Genomic DNA, 25,379 nt, shown 5'->3' on the forward strand with positions numbered 1-25,379 from the left:
CTGGCTATTTATATAGTCATTTATTTTTCTTAATTTTTTACAGATACTGGATAAAATGGACTTTACACTAAGAATTAAAAGACAACAACTTTGCCAAGCATGGTGGTGCATGCTTGTAATCCCAGCATTCAAGAGGCTGAGACGGGAGGATTATGATTCACGGACAGCCTCAGCTACTTACTGAGGCTCTCTGCAAATCAGTGAGACCCAGGTTCAAAATAAAGAATAAAAAATAGGGCAGGGGGTGTAGCTTAGAGGTCAAATGCCCCTAGGTTCCACCCCGACACTTGCCAAAACAAAACAAAACAAAACAATTTAGCCAGGCTTGGTGGCACACGCTTGTAATCCCAGCACTTGGGAGACTGAGACAGGAGGATTACATAGGTTCAAAGCCAGCCTCAGCTACTTAGTGAGGCTCTCAGCAACTTAGTGAGACCCTGTTTCCAAATAAAGTATAAAATAGGTTTGAGAGTACAGCCAGGAGGTAGAAAAGCCCGTGGGTTCCACCCTCAGTACCATAACAAACAAACAAAAACTTAAATAAAAGTACTTGACAAAAATTAAAAAGTTAAGTAATTATGGAGTTAATATGGGTGGTATTAGAAACTGTTAGATTGATAATTTAGGCCTTAAGGGTCCTTACTTACCAAACTTATGTTTTAGTCACTTTAAACTTCAATAATTAAGACTCCAACCAAAATCCAGTCTATACAATGTAGATGTAAGATGTTTATTTGTGTTATTTATTCAGCACAAATATCACATTAAAGTGTCCCAATATACAAACCTTTAACGTCTAAAGTCACAAAAATACAAACTTAGGAGTATGAATGAAGTTATAAAGATATTACTTAAAAACATAGTTCTACATCTTCAATGTTGGGCCAGAAAGAGAGAAAGAAAGCAAAGGTGTACATATGAGAAACATTACATTTCAACCCTGTCTAGTTTAGTGGCCTTCTAGTGAGATTTTGGGATACTGGCAATACGATCATCATGGCAATATGGCATATTTAATATCATTTCTATAGGGCAGGCTGTTTCAATATGAAGCTATATGTAAATTTTTACATTATTTCTTTCAAAAGTAAACATCCAAGTGAAGCAGAGCTAACAAAATATACCAACACAATATACCAAATTTTAGCAGGCTATTAGAAAATTTCAACAATTCCATAAGATCAAAAAGAAAATACACTTAAAATTATTTGAACAAAAGTAAAGAAAAACAAATAGAATGAAAGATGAAATGATCGATGCTAGTTATGAAGGATGGATGAGTTCAGCACACAGCTGCACACAGGCTCCTCAACCCACCTACTGCGCCTTAGACAAGTCACAGACACTGGTTCAGAAGCAACGGGAAGATGTCAATCACAGTATTACAAGGTGAGGACGATCAATTCTGAAAAGTCCTCCAGCAAAAACAACTTTTTTTTTATGGTCTTGCTAAGTTGCGAAGGGCCTTGCTAAGTAGCTGAGGCTTTCCGTAAACCACAATCCTCTTGTCTCTGCCTACTGGATGCTCGGGTTATAAGCATGCTACCACCCCTGGCCCAAAAACTACCTATTAAACAACTGCACACCAAAGGGAAAGAGTATTTGATGGTGTGTTTTTCTATAATAAGAGTTCCCTATTTTTTTAAATCAAATTCTCAGAAGACCAAACTCTTCCCTTTAAAATGTATCTTCTTCAAGCATTTCTGTCTATATCACATGCAGGAATACTTTGGAGAAATACTACCCCTTGTGATCACCCAAACCTTTCACTGCAGAGACTTCTTTAAACTTTCAGGATATTCTAGCTTTCTCTCTCAAAAATAGTTTTTCTTTTCCTTTTGTGGTACTGGAGATGAAACCCAGTATTCTTTTAAATTTTTTGTCCTCTTACTCATTGTGCATAATTTTTAAGCTGTAAGTCATTGTTTCACCTTACAAGAAATTATTGGTATGATATCCTGTGAAAGATATCCAAAACAAAACTGTTTTGAAGCCGGGCATGGTGGCCCACACTTAATCCCAGCACTTGGGAGGCTAAGACAGGAGGATTGCACAGGTTAGAAGCAAGCCTCTACTTAGTGAGACTGTTTCCAAATAAAATATAAAAATAGGTCTGGGGTGTAGCCTGGAGGTAGAAAGCCCCTGGGTTCTATCCCCAGTACTACCAAAGGAAAAGAAAAAAAAAACAGTCTATGATTTATGTCCTATTCTAAAATCTAATGCTGGGTGTGGCGGTGCATGCTTGTAATCCCAGGACTTGGAAGGCTGAGACAGGAGGATTGCCATTTGCAGACAGCCTTAGCTCCTTAGTGAACCCTTTGCAACTCAATGAGACCCTGTTTCAAAATAAAGAATAAAAAATAGGGCTGGGGGTGTAGCTCAAAGGTAGAAAGCCCCTGGGTTCCATTCCCAGTACTGCAAAAGATATATAAAAAATAAAATAAAATCCAAATTTAGCTTACTATTATAAAGGTACCATACTATTTATCCTAAATAAGTCTAGGGTTTTTTTTAACCTCTTAGTTTGGGAAAATGTGGAACAAGAGCTAGAAGTATAAATCAGATATTCCTAAGAATGTATGAGTATAAATGCTAATATTCATGGTAAAGGATGTTATACTTAGGTCATGTGTTATCCACCAATCCCCCTGGAATGCTGCATAAAAAGGTACTTCAGATCAAGAATGGTGGTGCACACCTGTAGTCCCAAATCAGGAGGTTGAGGCAGGAAGATCTTAGGTTCAAGGACAGCCTGAGCAATAAAGCAAGACCTTGTCTTCAAATAGAATTGTCAAAAGTAGCTAGGGAACCCTTTGTCACCACAAGCACATGCGTGTAATCAGATCCAGTACTTGGGAGGCTGAGACGGGAGGATCCCAGCTTCACAGCTAGCTTCAACTACTTAGTGAGGCCCTCTTCAGTTTAGTGAGACCCTGTTTCAAAATAAAAGAATAAAAAATAAGGCTGGGAGTGTAGCTCAGAGGTAAAATGAACCTGGGTTCAATCCCCATCCCCCCCAAAAAGCTGGGAACCCAAGTGTGATAATTTTATATCTATAATCCTAGTACTTGGGAGGTTGAGGCAGAAGAATCACAGGTTTTAGGACAACCTCAGTAACCTAGCAAGACTGTTTCAAAATAGGGCTGGGGATATAGCTCAGAGGTAGAAGGCCCCTAAATTCAATTCCTAGTATCATTTAAAAAAAAAAAAAAAAGGCTGGGATAAGAGTATAACTCAATTGTAGTGCCCTGGATATAATCCCCAATACCAAAACATAATTTACCGGAGTTAAGAGATACTAATCCTGAGCAGTTTCTGTTTAATTAGATAAAAAATTTTGCTAGAAGTCAGTATGACTATAATCTCAGCTACTCTACAAACTGAGACAAAAGGATCACCAGAGCCCAGGAGCCAGAGGCCAACTTGGGCAAGATAATGAGATCCTGTCTCAAAATAAAACAACAACAACAAAAAATACAAACTGCGTGTGGTGGCGCTGGCTTGTAATCCCAGCATTCCTGAGGCTGAGATGAAAGGACCTTGGTTCTGTGGACAGCCTCAGCTACTTAGTGAGGCCCTCTGCAATGTAATGAGACCCTATTTCAAAATAAAGAATAAAAACTAGGGAAGGAGTGTAGCTCGGAGGTCAAATGTCCCTGGGTTCCATCCCCAGACAAAGAAAGTTCCAATATAAACTTGGTTTAGTTTTCAGAGGTTTTTTTGGTGGCGTGGTTACTGAAGGTGGAACCCAGGGACATTCTGAGCTATACCCCAGCAGCCATTTTTATTTTTCAACTTGAAACAGGCACTAAGTTGCAAAAGGTCTCACTAAATTGCTGAAGCTGGCCTTGAACCTGTGACCTTCCTGTCTCAAGCTTCCAGATACTAAGATTATAGGTGTGTGCCACTTCACCTGGCTTGGATATATAGTTTGTAAATGTATTGCTTTATTTATTTATTTATTTATTTATTTATTTATTTATTTATTTATTTATTTATTTAGATGGTTTTGGAGTTCCTGGAAACCCTTTTACCTCCAGGCTACACTCCCAGACCTATTTTTATACTTTTTTAAAATTTGGAAACAGGGTCTCTTAAGCCAGAGCAGCTGGCTTCGAACCCGCGTGATCCTCCTGTCTCTGCCTCCCAAACACGGGGATTACAAGCATGCACCACTACGCCTGGCCTTATTTTTTATTTTTACTTATTTTTTATTTTTTTATTTTTTTGGTACTGGGGATGGATCCAGGGGGATTCTACCTCTGAGTTACACCGCCAGCCCTATTTTTTATTCTTTATTTTGAAACAGGGTCTCACTGAGTTGCAAAGGGCCTAAGTAGTAGCTGAGGTTATCTTGAACCAAGATCCTCCTGTCTCAGCCTCCCAAATGCTGAAATTACAAGTGTGCACCACCACGCCCAACATATTTTTAATTTTTAAACAGGGTCTTTCTTCCTAAGTTTTGGAGGGTCTCAACAAGTTGCTAAGGCTAGCCATGAACCTGTGATCCTCCTGTCTCAGCCTCCAAAAGTTACTTTTTTATTCTTATCAATATCCTGGCATTTTAACAATATAGGATCCAAGAATACTGTAACTTATTTTCACTTCTCAGTATTTTTTTCATTTTTTGGACTGGGGTTGAACCCATGGGCACTCTACCTCAGAGCTTCATCCTTGCCCTACTTTTTATTTTTTATTTTGAAACAGGGTCTCACCAAATTGCTGAGGGCCTTGCTAAAATTACTGAGGCTGGCCTCAGTAATTGTCTTAGTCTCCCAAATACTAGTATTGCAAGTATGTGCCACTTTTATTTTTTATTTCTTTATTTATTTCTCAGTTCCTACCCCCTAGTAATGGGATTACAAGTATATGCCACTGCACCTGGCTATTTTTAAATTTTGAAACAAAGTCTTCTGCCAAATATGTAATCTAGATTACTCCATGTATGTAATCTAGATTGCTCCATGTATGTAATCTAGATTACTCCATGTATGTAATCTAGATTGCTCCATGTATGTAATCTAGATTGCTCCATGTATGTAATCTAGATTACTCCATGTATGTAATCTAGATTACTCCATGTATGTAATCTAGATTGCTCCATGTATGTAATCTAGATTGCTCCTGTAATCTAGTACTTGGGAGGCTGAGGCAGGAGGATCCACAAATTTGAGGACAGCCTCAGCAATTTAGCAAGATCTCAATGACTTGGTGAGACTCTCTTTCAAAATAAAAAATAAAGCCAGTTTCTAAATAAAATAAAACCAGGTGTGATGACACAAACTTGTAATCCTAGTACTTGGGAGGCTGAGACTGGAGGATCACAGGTTCAAGGACAGCCTAAGCAATTTAGTGAGGCTCTCAGCAACCTAGCTAGACCTTGATACCAAATAAGAAATGAGGTAGAATACCTCTGGGTTCAATTCCCAGTACCACACAAAAAATAATCAATAAATAAATAAATATTAAAAGGGCTGGCAGTATGGCTTGAAGCGCGAATACCCTGGATTCAGTTCCAGTACTACCAAAAAAAGGAAGAAAGGGTGGGAAGAAATGAATCTTGCTAAATTGTTGCTAGCAGCCTCATATCTGCAATCCCTCTACTTTAGCCTTGCAAGAACTGAGATTACAGGCCATGTGCCATCACGCCCCGGTTGAATTTATCAATTTATATTTTGGTAGTTCTTAATCATGTTTAAAAATTCAATACCCTAGCCGGGCGTGGTGGCACATGCTTGTAATCCCTGCACTTGGGAGGTGGAGACAGGAGGATGGTGCAGGTTCGAAGCCAGCCTTGCTGGCTTCAGAGACCCTGTTTCCAAATAAAAATATAAAAAATAGGTCTGGAAGTATAGCCCGGAGGTAGAAGGGTTCCATCCCCAATACCACCAAAAAAAAAATTTTTTTCAATACCTGATAATAAGCTTGCCAAAATCTTAGAAGACTCTAAAGCTAGACAAATAGATAATAATTTCATGATAAAAATATTTTTGGCCCAACCTGTCAATAACAAAGAATGAATTGATATACAGAAATATTTTTGAAATTTAATTAGAGCTACTTTAAACTAAAAAGCGTTAATTTTAAATAGCCATCTTTATTCAGATTTTCCTAAAATGGAGAGAAACATAGGTAGCCCAAAAGATTAACGTCCTCTAAAAGCAAGGTTACATAGGGAAAGAGGAGGGACAGGAAAGGGAAATTCACTGCAGTACTGGTGGCCTCAACCCCTTTATGAAAGCACATGTTCTCATTTGGTATTATAATATCCTGAGTCATGCTGAATATCAAGAAACAAAATGAAAAAGGCCAACTAAAAATGTTTAAACTAAAGAAAAGAAAAATGTGAGACTGAATTAAATGATAAAATGAATTTAAAAGGGAACAAGAAATAAGACATTAGATGACCTTTATAAAAATAGTCAAATTAAAAATAATTCATTTGGCACATTGTGCTCACAAAGGGAAAGGAGGTCCCATCATGCCCTGCAGGGCACAATAAGCAGGTGGTTTGCTCAGGCATCAGCAGAAATAGGCCCCGAAGAACTACCCTCAGATTCTTCTACATCGTGTCCAGGAAGGAAAAGCAAAGCTGCGAAATGCTGAAGGTTTTAGGAGTGTAACGGTGCTTAGAAAATATCACTGGACTGGTGTCGCAGCAGCCCCAGTGTGGAGAGACACTCTAGGCTTCTAGGAGGAGAAAAATAGAAGAGAAGGAAGGAACAGGAAGGGGAAGAAAAGGGCGGAAAAGCACAGGTCATTAGTAAATAGTAAGTGCAACATAGCAAGATGTCCAAAACCCTTGTATATGCTATTAGTAGAGCTGATCTGCTCTCAGGATTATAAATAATATTCTGGAGGGAATCAAAACAGAATTTCCAAAAGGATACTGAGCTAAACGTTCTAGTTAGTGATCACCAAATTAGTATAAGGTTATAGCATGCTCCCAAAACATATACTCTTCACCCTACTCCCTGTTCCCTCCTTTCTCCAATAAAGCATACATATTTTCAGTAAATACCTGCTTTAATACAGGTTAAGAGATCAACTTCAGAATCCAAAAAAGCTCAAGTTCTACCTAAGGATGGACAAATACTCAAAAAAGAGCTAAGTGAGTGAGTGAGTGAGTGAGTGAGTGAGTGAGTGTGTGTGTGTGTGTGTGTGTGTGTGTGTGTGTTATACAGGAGGTTGAATCCTGGGGCATTCTATCTCCAAGCTGCGCCCCCAGCCCCCCCCCCTTTTTTTTTTGGCGAGTCTGGGGAAGGAACCTGGGGGCATTCTACCTCTGAGCTACACCCCCTGCCCTATTTTTTATTTTGAAACCGGGTCTCACTGAGTTGTAAAGGGCCTCACTAAGTAGCTGAGGCTGTTCACAAACTGCAACCCTCTGGTCTCAGCCTCCCAAATGCTGGGACTACAAGCATGCGCCACCACACCCGTCTTCTCAGCCCTATTTTTTATTCTTTATTTTAAAAAGGGTCTCACTAAGTTGAGGAGGACCTAAGTACCTGAGACTAACCACTAAATTTGACATCTTAGTGGAGAAGAAACCTAACCTAGTTTTGAGTGCTGTTTCCTTTCTAGGTAAAAATCTCATCTATCTTTCTGACTAATCAAATTGATCCTATCCAGTCATCCTTCCCCTGGCTCTGTCTGCTGGTTGAAGAAAGCTAAATTTATTCATTTTTTAAAAGCTCACTATTCAAGTTTTTTTCTTTTACCTTACTCATAAAGATATTTGTAAGATCATGTTTTTTAAAATAAAACTACAAAGCAGGCGTGGTGGCACACGCTTGTAATCCCCACACTTGGGAGGCTGAGACAGGAGGATCGCACAGGTTCGAAGCCAGCCTCAGCTGCTTAGTGAGGCTCTCAGCAACTTAGTGAGACCCGGTTTCCAAATAAAATATAAAAAAGGTCTGGGAGTATAGCCCGGAGGTAGAAAGCCTCTGGGTTCCACCCCCAGTACCACCAAAAATAAAATAAAATAAAACAAAACTACAGTGGGTGAGGTGGTGCACGCTTGTAATTCCAGCACTCAGGAGGCGAGGACCAAAGGATCGCAGTTCCTTGACAGCCCCAGCTACTTATTGAGGCCCTTCGCAACTCAGACCATTTAAAAAAATAAAAAGGCTAAAAAATAGGACTGGGAATGTAGCTCAGAGGTAGAATGCCCCCAGGGTTCTATCACTGATACTGCAAAATAAATAAATAAATCTGCATAAATGACTGCTTTTTTAAAGCATGCACAAAAACAGTCAATACTATGTATGACTATAATTACCAAAAAATATACAAAAATGTTCACAAAACCAGAAGATAAGGTAGCGCTTTGGTATGCTCCTAGTTTAAAGTAAGAATACAGCTGGGCGTGGTGGTGCATGCTTGTAATCCCAGCATTTGGGAGGCTGAGACCAGAAGATCTGTTCGTGGACAGCCTCAGCTACTTAGTGAGGCCCTCTGCAATTTAGTGACACCCTGTTTCAAAATAAAGAATAAAATAAACAGGGCGGCGGGTGTAGCTCGGAGGTCAAATGCCCCCGAGTTCCATCCCCAAACCCCCCCAAAAAAACCAAACAACAAAAAAAGTAAGAATACCTAATTTGCCAATCATGATGGCGCACACTTGTAATCCCAGCATTTGGGAGGCTGAGACTGAAGGATTGTGTTTCATAGATAGTCTCAGCTACAACTTAGTGAGGCCCACTGCAACTCAGTGAGACCCTGTTTCAAAATAAAGAATAAAAAATAGGGCTGGGGTGTAGCTTAGAGGTAAAATATCCCCTGGGTTCCATCCCCAGTACTGCAAAAAAAAGTAAAATACAATAAAATAAATAAAATAGGGCAAGGGGTGTAGCTCAGAGGTCGAATGCCCTTGGGTTCCATTCCTAGACCCGTGGGGGGTGGGGGGGGAAGAATACCTAATTTATGAGTTGCTAATAGAATGTTAATATAACTCAGTAAAATCAAGATTCACAACAAATATAACAATTTGTTGTGAATTGTTAGTCATCAATAATTCTGAAGAATAAGGATACATACAACATTTCTTAAGGTCAAAGAATAAAGAGTTACTCCAGGAAAAACTGATACTGCTAACAGAAGGCTTTTTGAAAGCCTTAGAAACTTAACCCCAAAGTGACCGAAGAAAAAGATGCCTGTGGTGAGGTATTCCTACAAGGAAAGAAATACAAAAATAGTACATGTCTAGTACTTGCCTCCATGGTACTAAAGTAAATAAAATGTTATACCCCAGAGCAAAAAGCATGCTCTGTTGCCCAGAGTAATGACACTGGGAGACAGCTCCTGTGGGCCAACAGTGTCAGCCTCATAACAACTGGAAATTAAATGCAGTTATCTGTAAAAATGAAACACATAACTCTCACACAGGACACCTAAGAAAAGATTTATATAATACATCTCCCTATGGACAGGCTCTTGCTGTAGCTCTCAGAATTCTGCTCCCTAAAAAGACACTAGGCTAGGGTGAGAACTCAGTGCTGCTAAAAAAAAATAGCAGCACTCCAGGGGTAAGCTAGAGGTTAAAATTAGAGACAAATCCCAAAAGCAATAGTTAAAGAAAAGAGAAAGAAAACACAGATTGAGGGTAAAGCAAAGCACTTGCTATTCACTGCTCAAAACAAATGCAGTATGTGTTCAGGAAGAAGGTTCACAGGTAAGTGGCTAAATGCCTCCCATCTAATAATGACTATTCTGCATATATAAGAACTTTTCTCCTTTTGTTTGTTTAAGGGGTTTTTTTGTAGTACTGGGGATTAAACCCAGAGGGATTTTACCTCCAAGCAACACCCCCAGCCCTATTTTATTTTTATTCTAAAACAAGATCCCACTAGGTTGATGATAATCTCACTATTTGCTGAGGCTGTCCTCAAACCTGTGATTCTCCTGTCTCAGCCTCTCAAGTAATGGGAATACAGGAGAGTGCCACCATGCCCGCTGTAAGAGTATTTTTAAGATGGTATAGCTCCTACATATATTCAATATCAGCTGGGTGTGGTGGCGCATACTTGTAATCCCTGTGTTTGGGAGGCTGAGACAGGAGGATCGCACGGGTTCTTAGCCAGCCCCAGCTACTTAGTGAGGCTCTCAGCAACTTAGTGAGACCCTGTTTCCAAATAAAGTATAAAATAGGTCTGGGAGTATAGCCAGGAGGTAGAAAAGCCCCTGGGTTCCACCCTAGTACCACAAAAAAGAAAAACAAAACAACTAAACAAAATATTCAATATCAAAGGAAATTCATTCCCCTCTCCATTTTTAGATATTTATGTGGCAGATGTATTGACATCCAACAAGAATGATACTAGGAACAGTCCTCCTCAAAGGAGCTTATCATGGTATTTACTGTAAACGTGTCACCTACCTTCACATTTGGAGAATCCTGGGAACCACTCACCTGTAATATCATTCTCTTCTATTCCATGGTCACCATTGGCTAGCACCATTGCTTCAGAAGATGGAGTACCTGCAATAAAGAAAGAATTTTACCATTATAACAACACAGAAATGAAAAACAGATCCAACTACTGTTTGACTAGTGGACTTTTCATCATTCTTACTGGAATTAATTTAAAGCATATAAAACCTGTCCAAAATTTAAAGCTTTAATAAGATGCATTAATAGAACACAACTGAGCCATTAATTCCTCCCCATCTAAGCTGTATTTATCATCAACCACTACAGGAAAGGCAAAATAAGCAAGCCTATGTCTTTATTAGTTCTATAAATTGTCAAAGACTACCATTAATTCTTTTTTTTCTTTTCTTTTCTTTTCTTTTTTTTTTTTTTGGTGGTACTGTGAATGGAACCCAGGGGCTTTCTACTGCTGGACTACACTCTCAGACCTATTTTTTAATATATATGTTTTAAGATGGGTGTGGTGGTGCACGCTTGTAATCCCAGCATTTGGGAGGCTGAGACCTGGAGGATCACGGTTCGTGGACAGCCTGAGCTACTTAGTGAGGCCCTCTGCAACTCAGTGAGACCTGGTTTCAAAATAAAGAATAAAAAAAAATAGGGCAGGGGGTGTAGCTCAGAGGTCAAATGCCCCTGGGTTCCATCCCCAGACCCGCAAAAAAAAAAAAAAAAAAAAAAAAAAAAAATATATATATATATATATATATATGATATATGTTTTATTTTGAAATCGGGTCAGGCTGGGTGTGGTGGCGCTCGCTTATAATCCTAGCACTTGGGAGGCTGAGAGAGGAGAATTACATAGGTTCAAAGCCAGCCTCAACTACTTAGTGAGGTTCTCAGCAACTTAGTGAGATCCTATTTCCAAATAACGTATAAAATACCTCTGGGAGTGGGGAGTGTAGCCCAGAGATAGAAAACCCTGGGTTCCATCCCCAGTAAAACACACACACACACACACACACACACACACACACACACACACACCACATGAAAACAGAAAACAGGGACTCACTATGTTGCTAAGAGCGTCACTAAGTTGCTGAGGCTAGCTTCAAACCTGCACAATCCTCCAGTTTCCAACCTCCCAAATACTGGGATTATAAACTTGAGCTACCACACCTGGCTTACTAAATCATAAAATACCACAGGTTTAGGGTCTGTGATTCAAATCAAATATTCCAAGGACACAGGCCATTCAAGTTCCTTGGGTGTATTGTTGCTCCAGAGCATGAGTATTGCCTGGGGGGGTTCACTAATAGCACATCTAGAAGCAGAAGGCTGCCAATGCTGATTCTACCTGTATCTTCCTCTTTTGTGAGTTACTCTGATAAGCTTGCTTGCTTTTTTTTTTTTTTTTTTTTTTTGTGGTACTAGGGGTGGAACCCAGAGGCTTTCTAGCTCCAGACTACACTCCCAGACCTATTTTTTATATTTTATTTGGAAATAGGGTCTAAGTAGTGGAGGCTGTCCCCAAACCACAGTCTTCATGCCTCAACTTCCCAAATGCTGGGATTACAAGTGTGCGCCACCATGCCTGGCTACTCTGAAACTTAATGAGACCCTGTTTCAAAATAAAGAAGCCTGGCATGGGGGTGCACACTTGTAATCCCAGCATTTGGGAAGCTGAGACAGGAAGACTGCGATTTGCAGACAGCCTCAGCTACTTAGTGAGGCCCTCTGGAACTCAGTGAGACCATGTTTCAAAATAAAAAAATACAATAGGACTGGGGGTATAGTTTCCATTCCCAGTACCACAAAAATAAAATAAATACATAAATAAAAATAGAAAGTCAGGCGTGGTGGCACACATTTGTAATCTCAGCATTTGGGAGGCTGAGACAGGATTGTGGTTCGTGGACAGCTTTGGCCACTTAGTGAGGCCCTTTGCAACTCAGTGAGACCCTGTTTCAAAATAAAGAACAAAAAATAGGGTTGGAGTTGGAGTTCAGAGGTAGAATGCCCCTGGGTTCCATTCCCAGTAATGCAAAAAATTACATAATTAAATAAAAAAGCAAACAAACACAGGGCTTAAAATTGGAAGATACACATTCAGATTGTGATTCTGTCATTGTTGAATATCTGATGAAATGTCACTCCTTCAAGCTTTCAAAGCCTTAGCAGTCTCATCTGCAAAGTGAGATGAAATGCAAAAATAATGGAGACAGTACTTTATAAATTCTACCATGCTAAGTAATTTTTTTTTTCTGACACTGGGGATGGAACCCAGGGGCATTCTACCTCCGAGCAACACACCTAGCCCTATTTTTTATTCTTTATTTTGAAACAGGTTCTCACTGAGTTGCAAAGGGCCTCACTAAGTAGCTGAGGCTGGCTGTGAACCGCAATCTTCCTGTCTCAGCCTCCCGAATGCTGGGATTACAACCATGCGCCACCATGCCCGGCTAATTGTTTATGGCTTTTATTATCCATTTTTGAATTCTTCATAACATTAAAGGTGTTCAATTAATCTTAGACCAACTACAGACTATAAATTGATCAATAAAATTATAAAGTAACCTTGTATGAACAATGAAATTTGTTTACTTTTACATTATATAAAAATCTTGGTTATATTTTTATTTTTCTCTTCTGACCTTAGATATTAAAATTGTTATTTATTATTTGTATGGTAGAGTCACAACCTCTTTAATCCCTTCTAACCTCTTTTTCTTAGTTTCATTTTCTTTTGCTAAGTTGTTTATTTCTGTCTTAGATGTCACAATTATGCCTAGAACAATCGTAGATATGGAACTCTACAAGCTTACATAGTTCTTAATGGTAATTCCTGAGCTAAACTTATTATTATTATTATTATTATTATTATTATTATTATTATTATTTTGGTGGTACTGGGGGTGGAACTCAGAGGCTTTCTACCTCCGGGCTATACTCCCAGACCTTTTTTTAATATTTTATTTGGAAACAGGGTCTCACTAAGTTGCTGAGAGCCTCACTAAGTATAAGTAGCTGAGGCTGGCTTCGAACCCGTGAGATCCTCCTGTCTCAGCCTCTCAAGAGCGAGGATTACAAGCCTGTGCCACCACGCCCGGCCGAGCTAAACTATTATTATCATTTACATGAAGAAATAGAGGATTCCAGAATCACACACATTTCACGATATGAAGTAGGTAAAATTTTTTAAAAATTAGGGTTTTAGAATAGAGAAAAGGCTTTCAAATTCCCTTCAGAAAAATTTAGACACTAATCACTGGCATGATACATGGTTGCTGGGTAAATCCTGACTCAAAAGATTCTAAAATACCTTCTCTAAGTGACTGACTGTCCCAGAGAACTTTCATTGTATGAAATGAGAAGTTTCTTAGCTAAACACATACAACGCTGGAAATACCACACGCATTTTGAAACATTACATTTTGTGAGGCATAAAGATAATCACATTTACTTTTTTATTTTTCCCTTAATTTTCTCTCTCCCAGAGATTTCAGATTCTCAAATCTGGCAAATCAATCTGGCAGAGAAGGAAAAAAATAAAAAACTGAGAGGTATGTCAGCTGTGAGGAAGCACATCACTGAGTCAGCCTTACCAAAAAAAACAGTATTTGGTATGGTCCCAATGCAGAAAAAAGTGTCCGACTCATGCCAACAACCGCCCTCTGCTGGCCAGGTAGATTGATTGCCATGGTCCATAAAAGTAGAGCCTAACCTGAGGAATTTTGCAATATCTAGTTATCCTTTCCAGGATTTAATTATGCCGTACACCTGGATTAGTGCTTCTCAATCTTAGATGTGCATTCACGTAATCTTGAGAGGGCTTGTTAAAACAGTAACACAGGCTGGCATCCTAGTACTTGGGAGAGGGAGACAGGAAGGTCACAGATTTAAGGCTCACAGTGCCATAACTTAGCAAGACCCTGTTTCAAAATAAAAAATAAAATAGGACAAGCAGTAGGATGGTGCAGGTTCGAAACCAGCCTTGCTGGCTTAAGAGACCCTATTTCCGAATAAAATATATAAAATAGGTCTGGGAGTATAGCCCGGAGGTAGAAGACCCCTGTGTTACATCCCTAGTACCACACACACACACACACAGAAAATAAATAAATAAATAAATAAATAAATAAATAAATAAATAAATAAAATAATTAAAAATATACTATTTTTTTTTGCGGGTCTGAGAATGAAACCCAGGGGCATTTAACCTCCGAGTTATACTCCCTGCCCTACTTTTTATTCTTTATTTTGAAACAGGGTCTCACTAAATTGTGGAGGGCCTCACTAAGTAGCTGAGGCTGTCCTCCAACTGCGATCCTCTGGTCTCAGCCTCTGAAATGCTGGGATTACAAACATGCTCTACCACACCAGGCTCCACTAATCTTTAAGATGAAGGCAATTGGGTGGGCTTACAAGAAAGAATTCAAAGAAACAAAACACGATTGCCTGCCCCTTGAATATTCAGATGCAGAAAAATGATATACTTCAACTGGTTGGACTGAGACTGCTGTAAAATTAATTACACATCAAGAGCACTGCATAAGAGCTGAGCATGGTGGTACATGCTTCTAAACTCAGCATTTGGGAGGTTGAGACAGGAGGATGATGGTTTGAGACAGCCTCAGCTGCTTAGTGAGACCCTTTGCAACTCAATGAGACCCTGTTTCAAAGTAATAGGGCTGGGGGTAGCTCAGAGGTAGAATGCCCATGGGTTCAATCCCCAGTACTGCCCCCCCCCGCAGAAAAAAGAATAAAAAATTGGGTTGTTAAGCCAGGCGTGGTGGCACACGCTTGTAATCCCAGCATTTGGGAGGCTGAGACCAGAGGATCATGGTTCACAGCCAGCCTCAGCTATGTAGTGAGGCCCTTCGCAATTCAGTGTCATCCTGTTTCAAAATAAAGAATAAAAAACAGGGCAGGGGGTGAAGCTTGGAGGTTGAATGCCCCTGAATTCCATCCCCAGACCAAAGGAAGGAAGGAAGAAAGAAAGGAAGGAAGGAAGGAAGGATGGACGGACGGACGAACGGACGGACATACTAGGCATAGTGGTACACATTTAGTGGTAATTCGAGTACTTGGGAGGCTAAGACAGGAGGATTTCAGGTTCAAGGCCAGCCTCAGTTAATAAGTGAGGCCCTCTACAACTTAGTGAAATCCTGTTTCCAAATAAAGAATAGAGCTAAGGATGTAGCTCACAGTTGAAATGTTCTGGGTTTAATTCCCAGTACAAACACAAAAAAGCCCTTTATTGATTAACTCTATCAAACATTAAAAAAACAAAATAAACTGGGCATGGTGGTGCATCTTGTAATCCCAGCATTTGGGGAGGCTCGGAGGTCAAATGCCCCTGGATTCCATCCCCAAGCCCGCAAAAAAAAAAAAAAAAAAAAAGAAAAGAAAAGAAAAGAAAAGAAAAGAAAGAAAGAAAGAAATTAATATCCATTCTGTATACTATTCAAGAAAACAGAAGATGGGGGAATACTAAAATTCATTTTATGAAGTAAACATGACTTCAATTCTAAAACTAGTCAAAGATATTACCAGACAACTTAAGAAAAATATTCTTCATTAATATAGATGAAAAACTTCTCAACCAAATAAATATTAGTGAACCTGATCCATGAGTATATGAAAAAAACAAATCTCAAACGGCTTTAATGCATGCTTTAATCCTCCCCTGGGATGACTCCAGAGACAATAAATGGAATCTGGTTCTAGTCTAAATTTTTTTTTTTTTTTTATGGTTGTACTGGGGTTCCTGGAAACCCCTCTACCTCTGGGCTACACTCTCAGAACCTTATTTTTTTTTTTTTAATTGGAAACAGGATCTCTTAAGCCAGCTAGGCTGGCTTCGAACCTGAGTGATCCTCCTGTCTCTGCCTCCCAAGTTCAGGGATTACAAGCATGCGCCACCACGCCTGGCTCTGCTCTAAAATTCTTATGTAGTTTTACAACACTTTCAAAGAAAAGACACAGAAGATATTAATTTAGCAAAATAAATGTCTGGAGTCTCTCCTGTATCCTATTTTCTCACTAACTTCTATATGAGAGAAAACATCCAAGTTTCACTTTTTGTGACCAACTAATCTCACTTAGCATATTTTCGAGTTCTATTTATTTCCCTACAGATGACATAATTTTCTCCTTCTTTATGGCTGAGTAAAATTCTATTGTGTGTATATCTCATAATTTTGAAATACATCCAATGATCAACAATGATCAACAATGGCTGGTTTTCATAGGCAATTAAGAAATGTTCCGCTATGAACAGATACACATACATTACTCTTTATATGTTTACACGGTAGTCTGGTTTTGATTCTTTTGGGTAGAGATATCCAGGAGTGGTATAGCTCATATGCTAGGTTCATTCCCATTCTTCTTTTTTTCCCTTTTTTTTTTTTTTTTTTTTTGAGGTATTGGCATTTGAACCTACGGGCATTCTACCTCCGAGCTATACCTCCAGCCCTATTTTTTATTCTTTATTTTGAAACAAGGTCTCACTAAGTTGTGGAGGGCCTCATTAAGTAGCTGAGGCTGGCTGCAAACCTGATATCCTCCTGTCTCAGCCTCCCAAGTATTGGAATTACAAGTCTGCGCTACCACAGCTGGCTTCATTCCCATTCTTCTGAAGACTCTACACATTGCTTTCCAAAGTGGTTGCATTAATTACAATGCCACCAACAATGTATCAGAGTTCCTACTTCTCCACATCTTCATCAGCATCGATTAGTGTGTGTGTCTGTGTGTGTGTGTGTGTGTGTGTGTGTGTGTGTGTGTGTGTGTTGTTTGTTTTGTGGTACTGAGGACTGAACCCAGGAGTATTCTACCTCCAAGCAATATCCCCAGCCCTATTTTATTTTTTAATTTGAAACAGGGTATCACTAAATTACAAAGGGGCCTCACTAAGTAGCTGAGGCTGGCCATGAACCTACAATCCTCCTGTCTCCCAAGCACTGGGATTACAAGGATGCCCTGTCATGCCCGGCTTGTTATTATGTTTTTTGCCATTCTAATTGGGGTTAGGTAATATTTCCTTATTTTCGAACAAATAAAGATAAAGACAAAGTTACAGCTGAGTGTGATGGTGCACATTTGTAATCTCAGTTGACTTGGGAGGCTGAAACAGGAGGATCACAAGTTCATGGCAAGCCTCAGCTACTTAGTGAGGCCCTCCACAACTTAGTGAGATCCTGTTTCAAAATAAGGAATAAAAAATAGAGGTGGGGATATAGCTCAGAGGTAGAATGCCCTGGGTTCCTCCCCCAGTACCACAAAAAATAAAAAAGAAACTTTTACTAGCCAATACTAAAAACTATAACTCAATTTCCTCTGTTTGTAAGATTATAACTCAAAGCTAATCTACAATCTACTTTCTGAACACACACACACACACACACACACACACACACACAGTTTGACTTAATAAATATGTACCTCCACTCTGGCTGGTATCTGAGCATGGTTTCTTCTTTGACTCTGAATTCTCAGTTTTCTCGTCCACATCCAGGAGAGGAATATAATCTGTTTTTCCAACAGTTTCCCCCACGACATCATCAAACGCCTCTGCCTCCAGTGTGGCAATGAAGTCTCTCTTTATCTCTGCCTCAATTTCTGGAGGAGGCTCTGTTAAAGCATCTGCAAGACTGAGGTCGGCCATTCTGTACTGCTGTAATAGCTGTTCAAGGAGAAACACATGTCATGAGCACTGCAAACAGGACATTTCTAGAAATGCTAAGCAGTTGGTTTAAACAAACAAAAGCCTAAAATTTTAGAGGTAGATGAGACTTTCTCATTTGAAAGATTAAAAAAGAGCCAGGCGTGGTGGTGCAAGCTTGTAATCCCAGCATTTGGGAGGCTGAGAGAAGGGGGACCATGGTTTGCAGACAGCCTCAGCTACTTAGTGAGGCCCTTTGCAACTCAGTGAGACCCCGTTTCAAAATAAAGAATAAAAAATAGGGCTGGGGGTGTAGCTCAGAGGTAGAATGCTACTTGGTTCCATTCCTAGTACTGAAAAAAAAAAAAAAGATTAAAAAAGTAAAGTTCAAAAATGGTCAGTCTTACCCAAAATAAATCACTGCTATTCATTTTTTTCCAAACAGTAATGTGAAGTAGAAAAAGTACGTGAGCTGGGCATGGTGGCACCCACTTGTAATCCCAGTACTTGGAAGGCTGAGACAGGAGGATCACAGGTTTGTGACAGCCTCAGTTACTTAGTGAGGCCCTCTGCAACTTGAGACCCTGTTACAAAACAAAGAATAAAGCCAGGCGTGGTGGCACATGCTTTTAATCCCAGCATTTGGAAGACTGAGACAGGAGCATCATAGTTCACAGACAGCCACAGCCACTTAGTGAGGCCCTTTGCAACTTAGTGAGACCCTGTTTCAAAATAAAGAATAAAATAAAAAAGTTCAGAGGTAGAATGCCCCTGGGTTCAATCCCTATTACTGCAAAAAAAAAAAAAAAAAAAAAAAAAAGGCAAAGAATAAAAACAGGGCTTGGAATGTAGCTCAGAGCTAGAATGCCCTTGGGTTTATTCTCTAGTACTGGGAGAGAGAAAAAAAGTATGTGCCATTTTGTCCTTTTTTGTGTGTGTGTGTGTGTGTGTGTGTGTGGTACTGGGGTTCTTGGAAACCCTTCTACCTCCAGGCTACACTCCCAGACCTATTTTATACTTTTTATTTGGAACCAGGGTCTCTTAAACCAGCATGGCTGGCTTAGAACCTGCGTGATCCTCCTGTCTCCGCCTCCCAAGGGCAGGGATTACAAGAGTGCGCCACCATGTCCGGCCATTTTGTCCATTTTTATTAATAAAAGTTTTACCCAGTAATGTTCAAATCAGGTCTTTTGCTTTCAAGTCTCATGCTTTTTCAACTAGCCCACCTATCTTCATTTCCAAATCATTTCCCAGAATAGTTTGTTTTGTATGGAGCTGGAGAATAAACCCAGAGTCATTCTATCTCTGATCTATACTCCTAGCCTAAGTTTTATCTTTTATTTTGAAACAGAATCTCACTATGTTGCTGAGAGTCTTGGTAAATTGCTGAGACTGACCTTGAACCTGCAATCCTCTTGTCTAAGCCTCCCAAGTACTGGGATTACAGTCATGTGACACTGGGCTCAGTTCCAGAATAGTTATGTGTATGTGTATTTTGGTACTGGAGACTTACCTGGCATCATTCTACCTCTGACCTACACCATCAGCCCTTTTCTTAATTTTTTTTCTTTTGTATTTTATTTGGAAACAGGGTCTCACTAAGTTGCTGAGAGCCTCACTAAGTAGCTGAGGCTGGCTTCGAACCTGTGCGATCCTCCTGTCTCAGCCTCCCAAGCGCAGAGATTACAAACGAGCGCCACCAAGCCCGGCTTAATTTTTTATTTTGAAAGGGTCTTAAGTTGCTGAGGCTGGCCTTGAACCTGCAATCTTCCTGTCTCAGTCTTCCAAGTACTGAAATTATAGGCATGTGGTACTGGGCCCAACTCTAGAATAGCTTTTATTTGTTTTGGTACTGGAGATTTAACCTGACAGCATTCTACCTCCAAGATAAACCAAAAGCTCTTTTTTAAATTTTTTATTTTGAAAGGGTCTGAAGTTGTTGAGGCTGACCTTGAAACCATGATACTCTTGTCTCAGCTTCCCAAGCACTAGGATTACAAGGGTGTACCACCTTGCCCAGCTATATTCTTACTTAACATCAAGTTATCTATCTCAAATTTAAGGAGAGGGCATACTGGGTGTTGAACCCAGTGGTGTCTACTGCCTACCTACAGCCCCCCAGCTCTTTTTTTTATTTATATATTTTTTTTTTTTTTTGCAGTACTATGGATGGAACCCAGGGGCATTCTACCTTTGAGATACACCACAGCCCTATTTTTTATTCTTTATTTTGAAAAGGGTCTCACTGAGTTGCAAAGGGCCTAAATAGCTGAGGCTGACCACTAACTGCAATCCTCCTGTCTCAGCCTCCCAAATGATGATATTACAAGTGTGAGCCACCAAACCCAGCCCTAGCCCTTTTTAATTATTTTTGAACAATGTCTCATTATATTGGCAGGGTCTAGCTAACCAAGAGTTTCAAAAGATGGGTCAGATGCAGTGGCACACGCCTGTAATCCTGACTAATAATGAGGCTGAGGCAGGAGGATCACAGGTTCAGGCCAGCCTGGGTAACTATCTTTTGGCTATGGGTACATCCAGCAAACCACCCATCTGCATCTCAACAGCTCAGCAACGTTAACTTGTCACCACACATAAATATGAGTTTAGTGACTTTAAAACACACATAGAAGCCAGGCGAGGTGGCACACACTTGTAATCCCAGCATTTGGGAAGCTGAGACAAGAGGATTGTGGTTCAAGGACGGCCTCAGCTACTACTTAGTGAGGCCCTTTGGAACTCAGTGAGACTGTTTCAAAATAAAGAATAAAAGATAGGGCTGGGGGTGTAGCTCAGAGGTAGAATGCCCCTGGGTTCCATCCCCAGTACCTCAAATAAATAAATAAATAAATAAATAAATAAATAAATAAATAAATAAACAAACAAGCAAACACACACACACACACACACACACACACACACACACACACACACACAGAGCCAGAGGTGCAGTGGAGCTTGCCTTTCACATCCCAGTACTTGGAAGGATGAGACAGGAGGATCTTAAGTTCAAGGCCAACATCAGCAACTTGGCCAGACTTAGCATGTAGGAAAACTGTTTCAAAATAAAACAGGGTTGGGTGTGTGGTGGCCAAAAAGTAAAATGCCCCTTGGTTCAATTCCCCCATACCAAAACTAAACAAAAACACAAACTCTACTTATGGGAAATGATTTTTCTATAAATTAGGCAAAGCTACTGATGTTCTGGCTTTTCTCAGTAAGAAAGTTAAAGAGATTTGCCTAGTTTTTGCTTGCGCACATATGTGTTTTGGGTTTTTGTTTTGTTTTTGGTGGTGGTACTCAGGATAAAACCCAGGGTATTCTACTTCCAAGCTACTTACTATTTACTTATTTATTTATTTAGCATTACTGGGCATGGAACCCAGGGGCATTCTACCTCTGAGTTACACCCCCCAGTCCCATTTTTTTTTTTTTAATTCTTTATTTCGAAACAGGGTCTCACTGAGTTGTAAAGGGCCTAAGTAGCTGAGGCTGTCCACAAACTGTGATGCTCCTGTCCCAGCCTCCCAAATGCTGAGATTACAAGCACGTGCCACCATTCCCGGCTCCTTTTTTTTTTTTTTGGTGGCACTGGGGGTGGAACCCAGAGGCTTTCTACCTCGGGGCTATACCCCCAGACCTATTTTATACTTTATTTGGAAACAGGGTATCACTAAGTTTCTGAGAGCCTCACTAAGTAGCTGAGGCTGGCTTTGAACCTGTGCGATCCTCCTGTCTCAGCCTCCCAAGCGCGGGGATTACAAGCATGCGCCACCACGCCCGACTCTATTTTTTATTTTGAAACAGAGTCTCATTAAATTGGAGAGGGCCTCACTAAGTAGCTGAGGCTGGCTGAACTGTGAGTCTGCAATACTCCTTTCTCAGCCTCCCAAGTACTGGAATTACAAGCATGCGCCACCATGCCTAACTAAAATGTAATGTTAAAATTTTCAGGTTGTTTATTCTATAAACTACTTATAATTCAGTTTCACCACTTATTAGCTATTAATAAAGAAACCTCAAAGAGACCCTCAATGAGAACATGTGTGGCTATTATTCTACATATCAAATTATTATAACTGCATTCAGGAATATTAAAATAGGAACATTTTTGGCAAAGGGAGAGACTGAACTCAAACCCATCAGAGCACTGTGCCCTGCTAATATGATTAGTGCTTAAGAGATTCCACCCAGTTCTGGGTAACATCAAAAGAGACTTGACACCACTCTACCCCCACAGAAAGAAAGAAAGAAAGAAAGAAAGAAAGAAAGAAAGAAAGAAAGAAAGAAAGAAAGAAAGAAAGAGGGAAGGAAGGAAGGAAGGAAGGAAGGAAGGAAGGAAGGAAGGAAGGAAGGAAGGGCGAGCCTATGCTGTCTAATCAAGGATTAAAAAAATACTGTTTTTCGAGCATAGCTCTTTGGACTTTTGATATTTTATTCTGAGCACATCCCCAAAGTAAAGTCATCTGGTGAAAAGGTTTTGCAAAGTAGGTAAACTAAGGCAAGAAAAAGCTGTGTGAAATGATGAAGCACAGAAGAGAATCTTGGTCTCTTGCATATCCCCTCTCTATTAATAGATATGTACTCATAAATAGTAAATAAGACTATATGAGGTCATAAGCACCTTCTGTGTTCTGTGATTTACGAACTCTGAAATTACTGAACTAAAAATATTTCCAGCCATGTGTAGTGGCTCATCCTATAATCCCTGTACTTGTGCAGCCAGACAGGTTCAAGGCCACATTCAGCTATGTAGCAACTCTCTCAACAATGTACCAAGACTCTCAGCAACCTATTGAAACTGCTTCAAAAATAATGGCCAAGCCTGATGGCATAATCCCCAGTACTAGGGTGGCTGAAACAAGAGGATTGTAGATTTAAAACCAGCCTCAGCAATTTAAGTGAGCCACCCTCTCCCTGGGCAATTTAGTGAGACCCTGTAGCCCTGAGATAGAAAGCCCCAGTATCACAAATAATATAAATTAAATAAAATAAAGCCAGGTATGGTGGCACATACCTGTAATTCCAGTACTTTGGGAAATAAGACAGGAGGATCACAGGTTCAAGGCCAGCCTCAGCAATTTAGTGAGGCCCTCTGCAACTTACTGAGACTCTAGTTCAAATAAAAAATATAATAGGGCTGGGGGTGTACCTCAGTGCCCCCGGGTTCAATCCCAAATACACATACACACACACACACACACACACACACACACACACACACGCACACACACACACACACCACACACACACCAGGCAAGGCAGTATATAACTGTAATCCCAGTTACTGGGAAAGCTGAGACAGAAGGAAAGCAAGCAAGGCCAGCCAATGCAATTTAGAGAGACTATCTCAAAATAAATAAATAAATAAATAAATAAATAAATAAATAAATAGGGATGGGGATATAACTTAGTGTAGAGCACCTCTGGGTTTAACCCCTAGTTTATTTTATTTTATTTTATTTTATTTCTTTGAAGATTTAAAGAAGTTTATTACAAAGATAGAAATACAGAAAATAGAAATACAGCTCCATACCAGACTGGCATGGAGGGGTGACTCGAATGAGTACACCCTAACCCCTAGTTTTAAGGGGGGGGAAAAAAGGCAGAAATGCTGGCACACTTTGTAATTCCAGTACTTAAGAGGCTGAGAAGCCGGGCTTGGTGGTGCATGCTTGTAATACCAGCATTTAGGAGGCTGAGATAGGATCGTGGTTTGAGGACAGCCTCTGCTACTTAGTAAGGCCCTTTGCAGCTCAGTGAGACCCTGATTCAAAGTAAAGAATAAAAAAAAAAAGAAAAAAAAAAGGGCTGGGGTTGTCACTCCATGGTAGAATGTCCCTGAGTTCCATCCCCAGTACCAGGAAAAAAAAAAAGAGGCTGAAAAAGAAAGAATGCAGGTTCAAACCCCAGCTTTGACAATTTAGCAAGGCTCTCAGTAACCTAACAAGACCCTGTTTCCAAATAAGAAATAAAATTGGTCTGGGGTATAGTTAGGAGATAGAAAGCCTCTAGTTTTGGGCCTGGCCTGGTAATCCCAGTAGTTAGGAGGCTGAAACAGAAAAATTGCAGGTTCATGGCTAGTCCCAGCTTAGTGAGGCCCTCTGCAACTTAGTGAGAACCAAATAAAAAAATAAAATAAAACAAATAGTGCAGGGGTATAGCTTGGAGGTAAAATGACCCAGGGGTCAATCCCAGTACCAGGATAGAAAGAAAGGAAGGAAGCCAGCCAGCCTGCCTCTAGGTTCAATCCCAACCACCCTCAACACACACACAGACAAAACTGTAGCTATCTAGGTACCCAATTTAAAGTTTAAGTGCACAGACATTTGTAATCTCTGAGGCAAATCTAATTCCTCCTGCTCTTCTTAGAAGGAGACTTGAAATGGAAACAGACAGCTCAGCAAGGTCTTGACCATCCTAAAGCAGTAAGACCCACAGGTGCCACAAAGATAACAGCTGAACTGTTAAGAACCAATGGAATTGCCGGGCATGGTGGCACTTGGGAGGCTGAGACAAGAGGATCACACGGGTTCAAAGCCAGCCTCAGCTACTTAGTGAGGCTCTCAGCAACTTAGTGAGACCCTGTTTCAAAAAAAAAAAAAAGGTCTGGGAGTATAGCCCGGGGGTAGAAAGTCTCTGGGTTCCACCCCCAGTACCACCAAAAGACCAGATGGAATTTCCAGGCTTTGCAGGGTTGTTTATAACCTTTTATCCTGTTCACCTACAAGAGAACCCTGATTACTAGAATAGTGGGGGCTAATACCCAGCTAAATTCCTGTAATAGCACACTGATACTGGTTAAAAGATGTTACATTGTATTTCCAAGTAGTCCCCATAACAAAGAGATCCTTTTCCCCCTGCTGCTTTAGAGAGCCCAGCTCTGTAAACATAAAAACACTGCACACCCATGCATATACTCTTAGTTTGCTTACTTACATGAACTATCCAGGTAATTTGTGTTTGGTCCTGAAAGAATGCATTTTGGATCTATAAGCAGTCACCAGCCTGCCAGATTTCTGACCAAGTGAATTTAAATCTATTTCTTTCTTTTTTCTTCTGAAGATTTAAAGAAGTTTATTAAAAAAGATAGAAATACAGAAAATAGCGCCGGGCGTGGTGGCGCACGCTTGTAATCCCCGCGCTTGGGAGGCGGAGACAGGAGGATCGCGCAGGTTCGAAGCCAGCCGTGCTGGCGTAAGAGACCCTGTTTCAAAAATATAAAATAGGTCTGGGAGTGTAGCCCGGAGGAAGAAGGGCTTCCAGGAACCCCAGTACCACCAAAAAAAAAAAAAAAAAAAAAAAGAAATACAGAAAATAGAAATACAGAAA

At 40.2% G+C, this 25,379-nt stretch overlaps 1 protein-coding gene across 1 annotated transcript in view; it reads right to left on the reverse strand.

Moving 5' to 3' along the window:
- Nucleotides 1-18,050, reverse strand: part of MAP4 (microtubule associated protein 4) — a gene marked incomplete at both ends in the record, with an annotated part of 109,038 nt that extends 90,988 nt beyond the window's left edge. Inside the window, 2 exon segments of the mRNA XM_080715343.1 lie at nt 10,415-10,483; nt 17,828-18,050. Of these exon segments, the coding sequence (XP_080571469.1) occupies nt 10,415-10,483; nt 17,828-18,050 (292 nt within the window).
- Nucleotides 18,051-25,379: the final 7,329 nt, after the last annotated feature.

Source organism: Muscardinus avellanarius, assembly GCF_963383645.1.
Source record: "Muscardinus avellanarius genome assembly, chromosome: 18".
Classification (NCBI taxonomy): Eukaryota; Metazoa; Chordata; class Mammalia; order Rodentia; family Gliridae; genus Muscardinus; species Muscardinus avellanarius.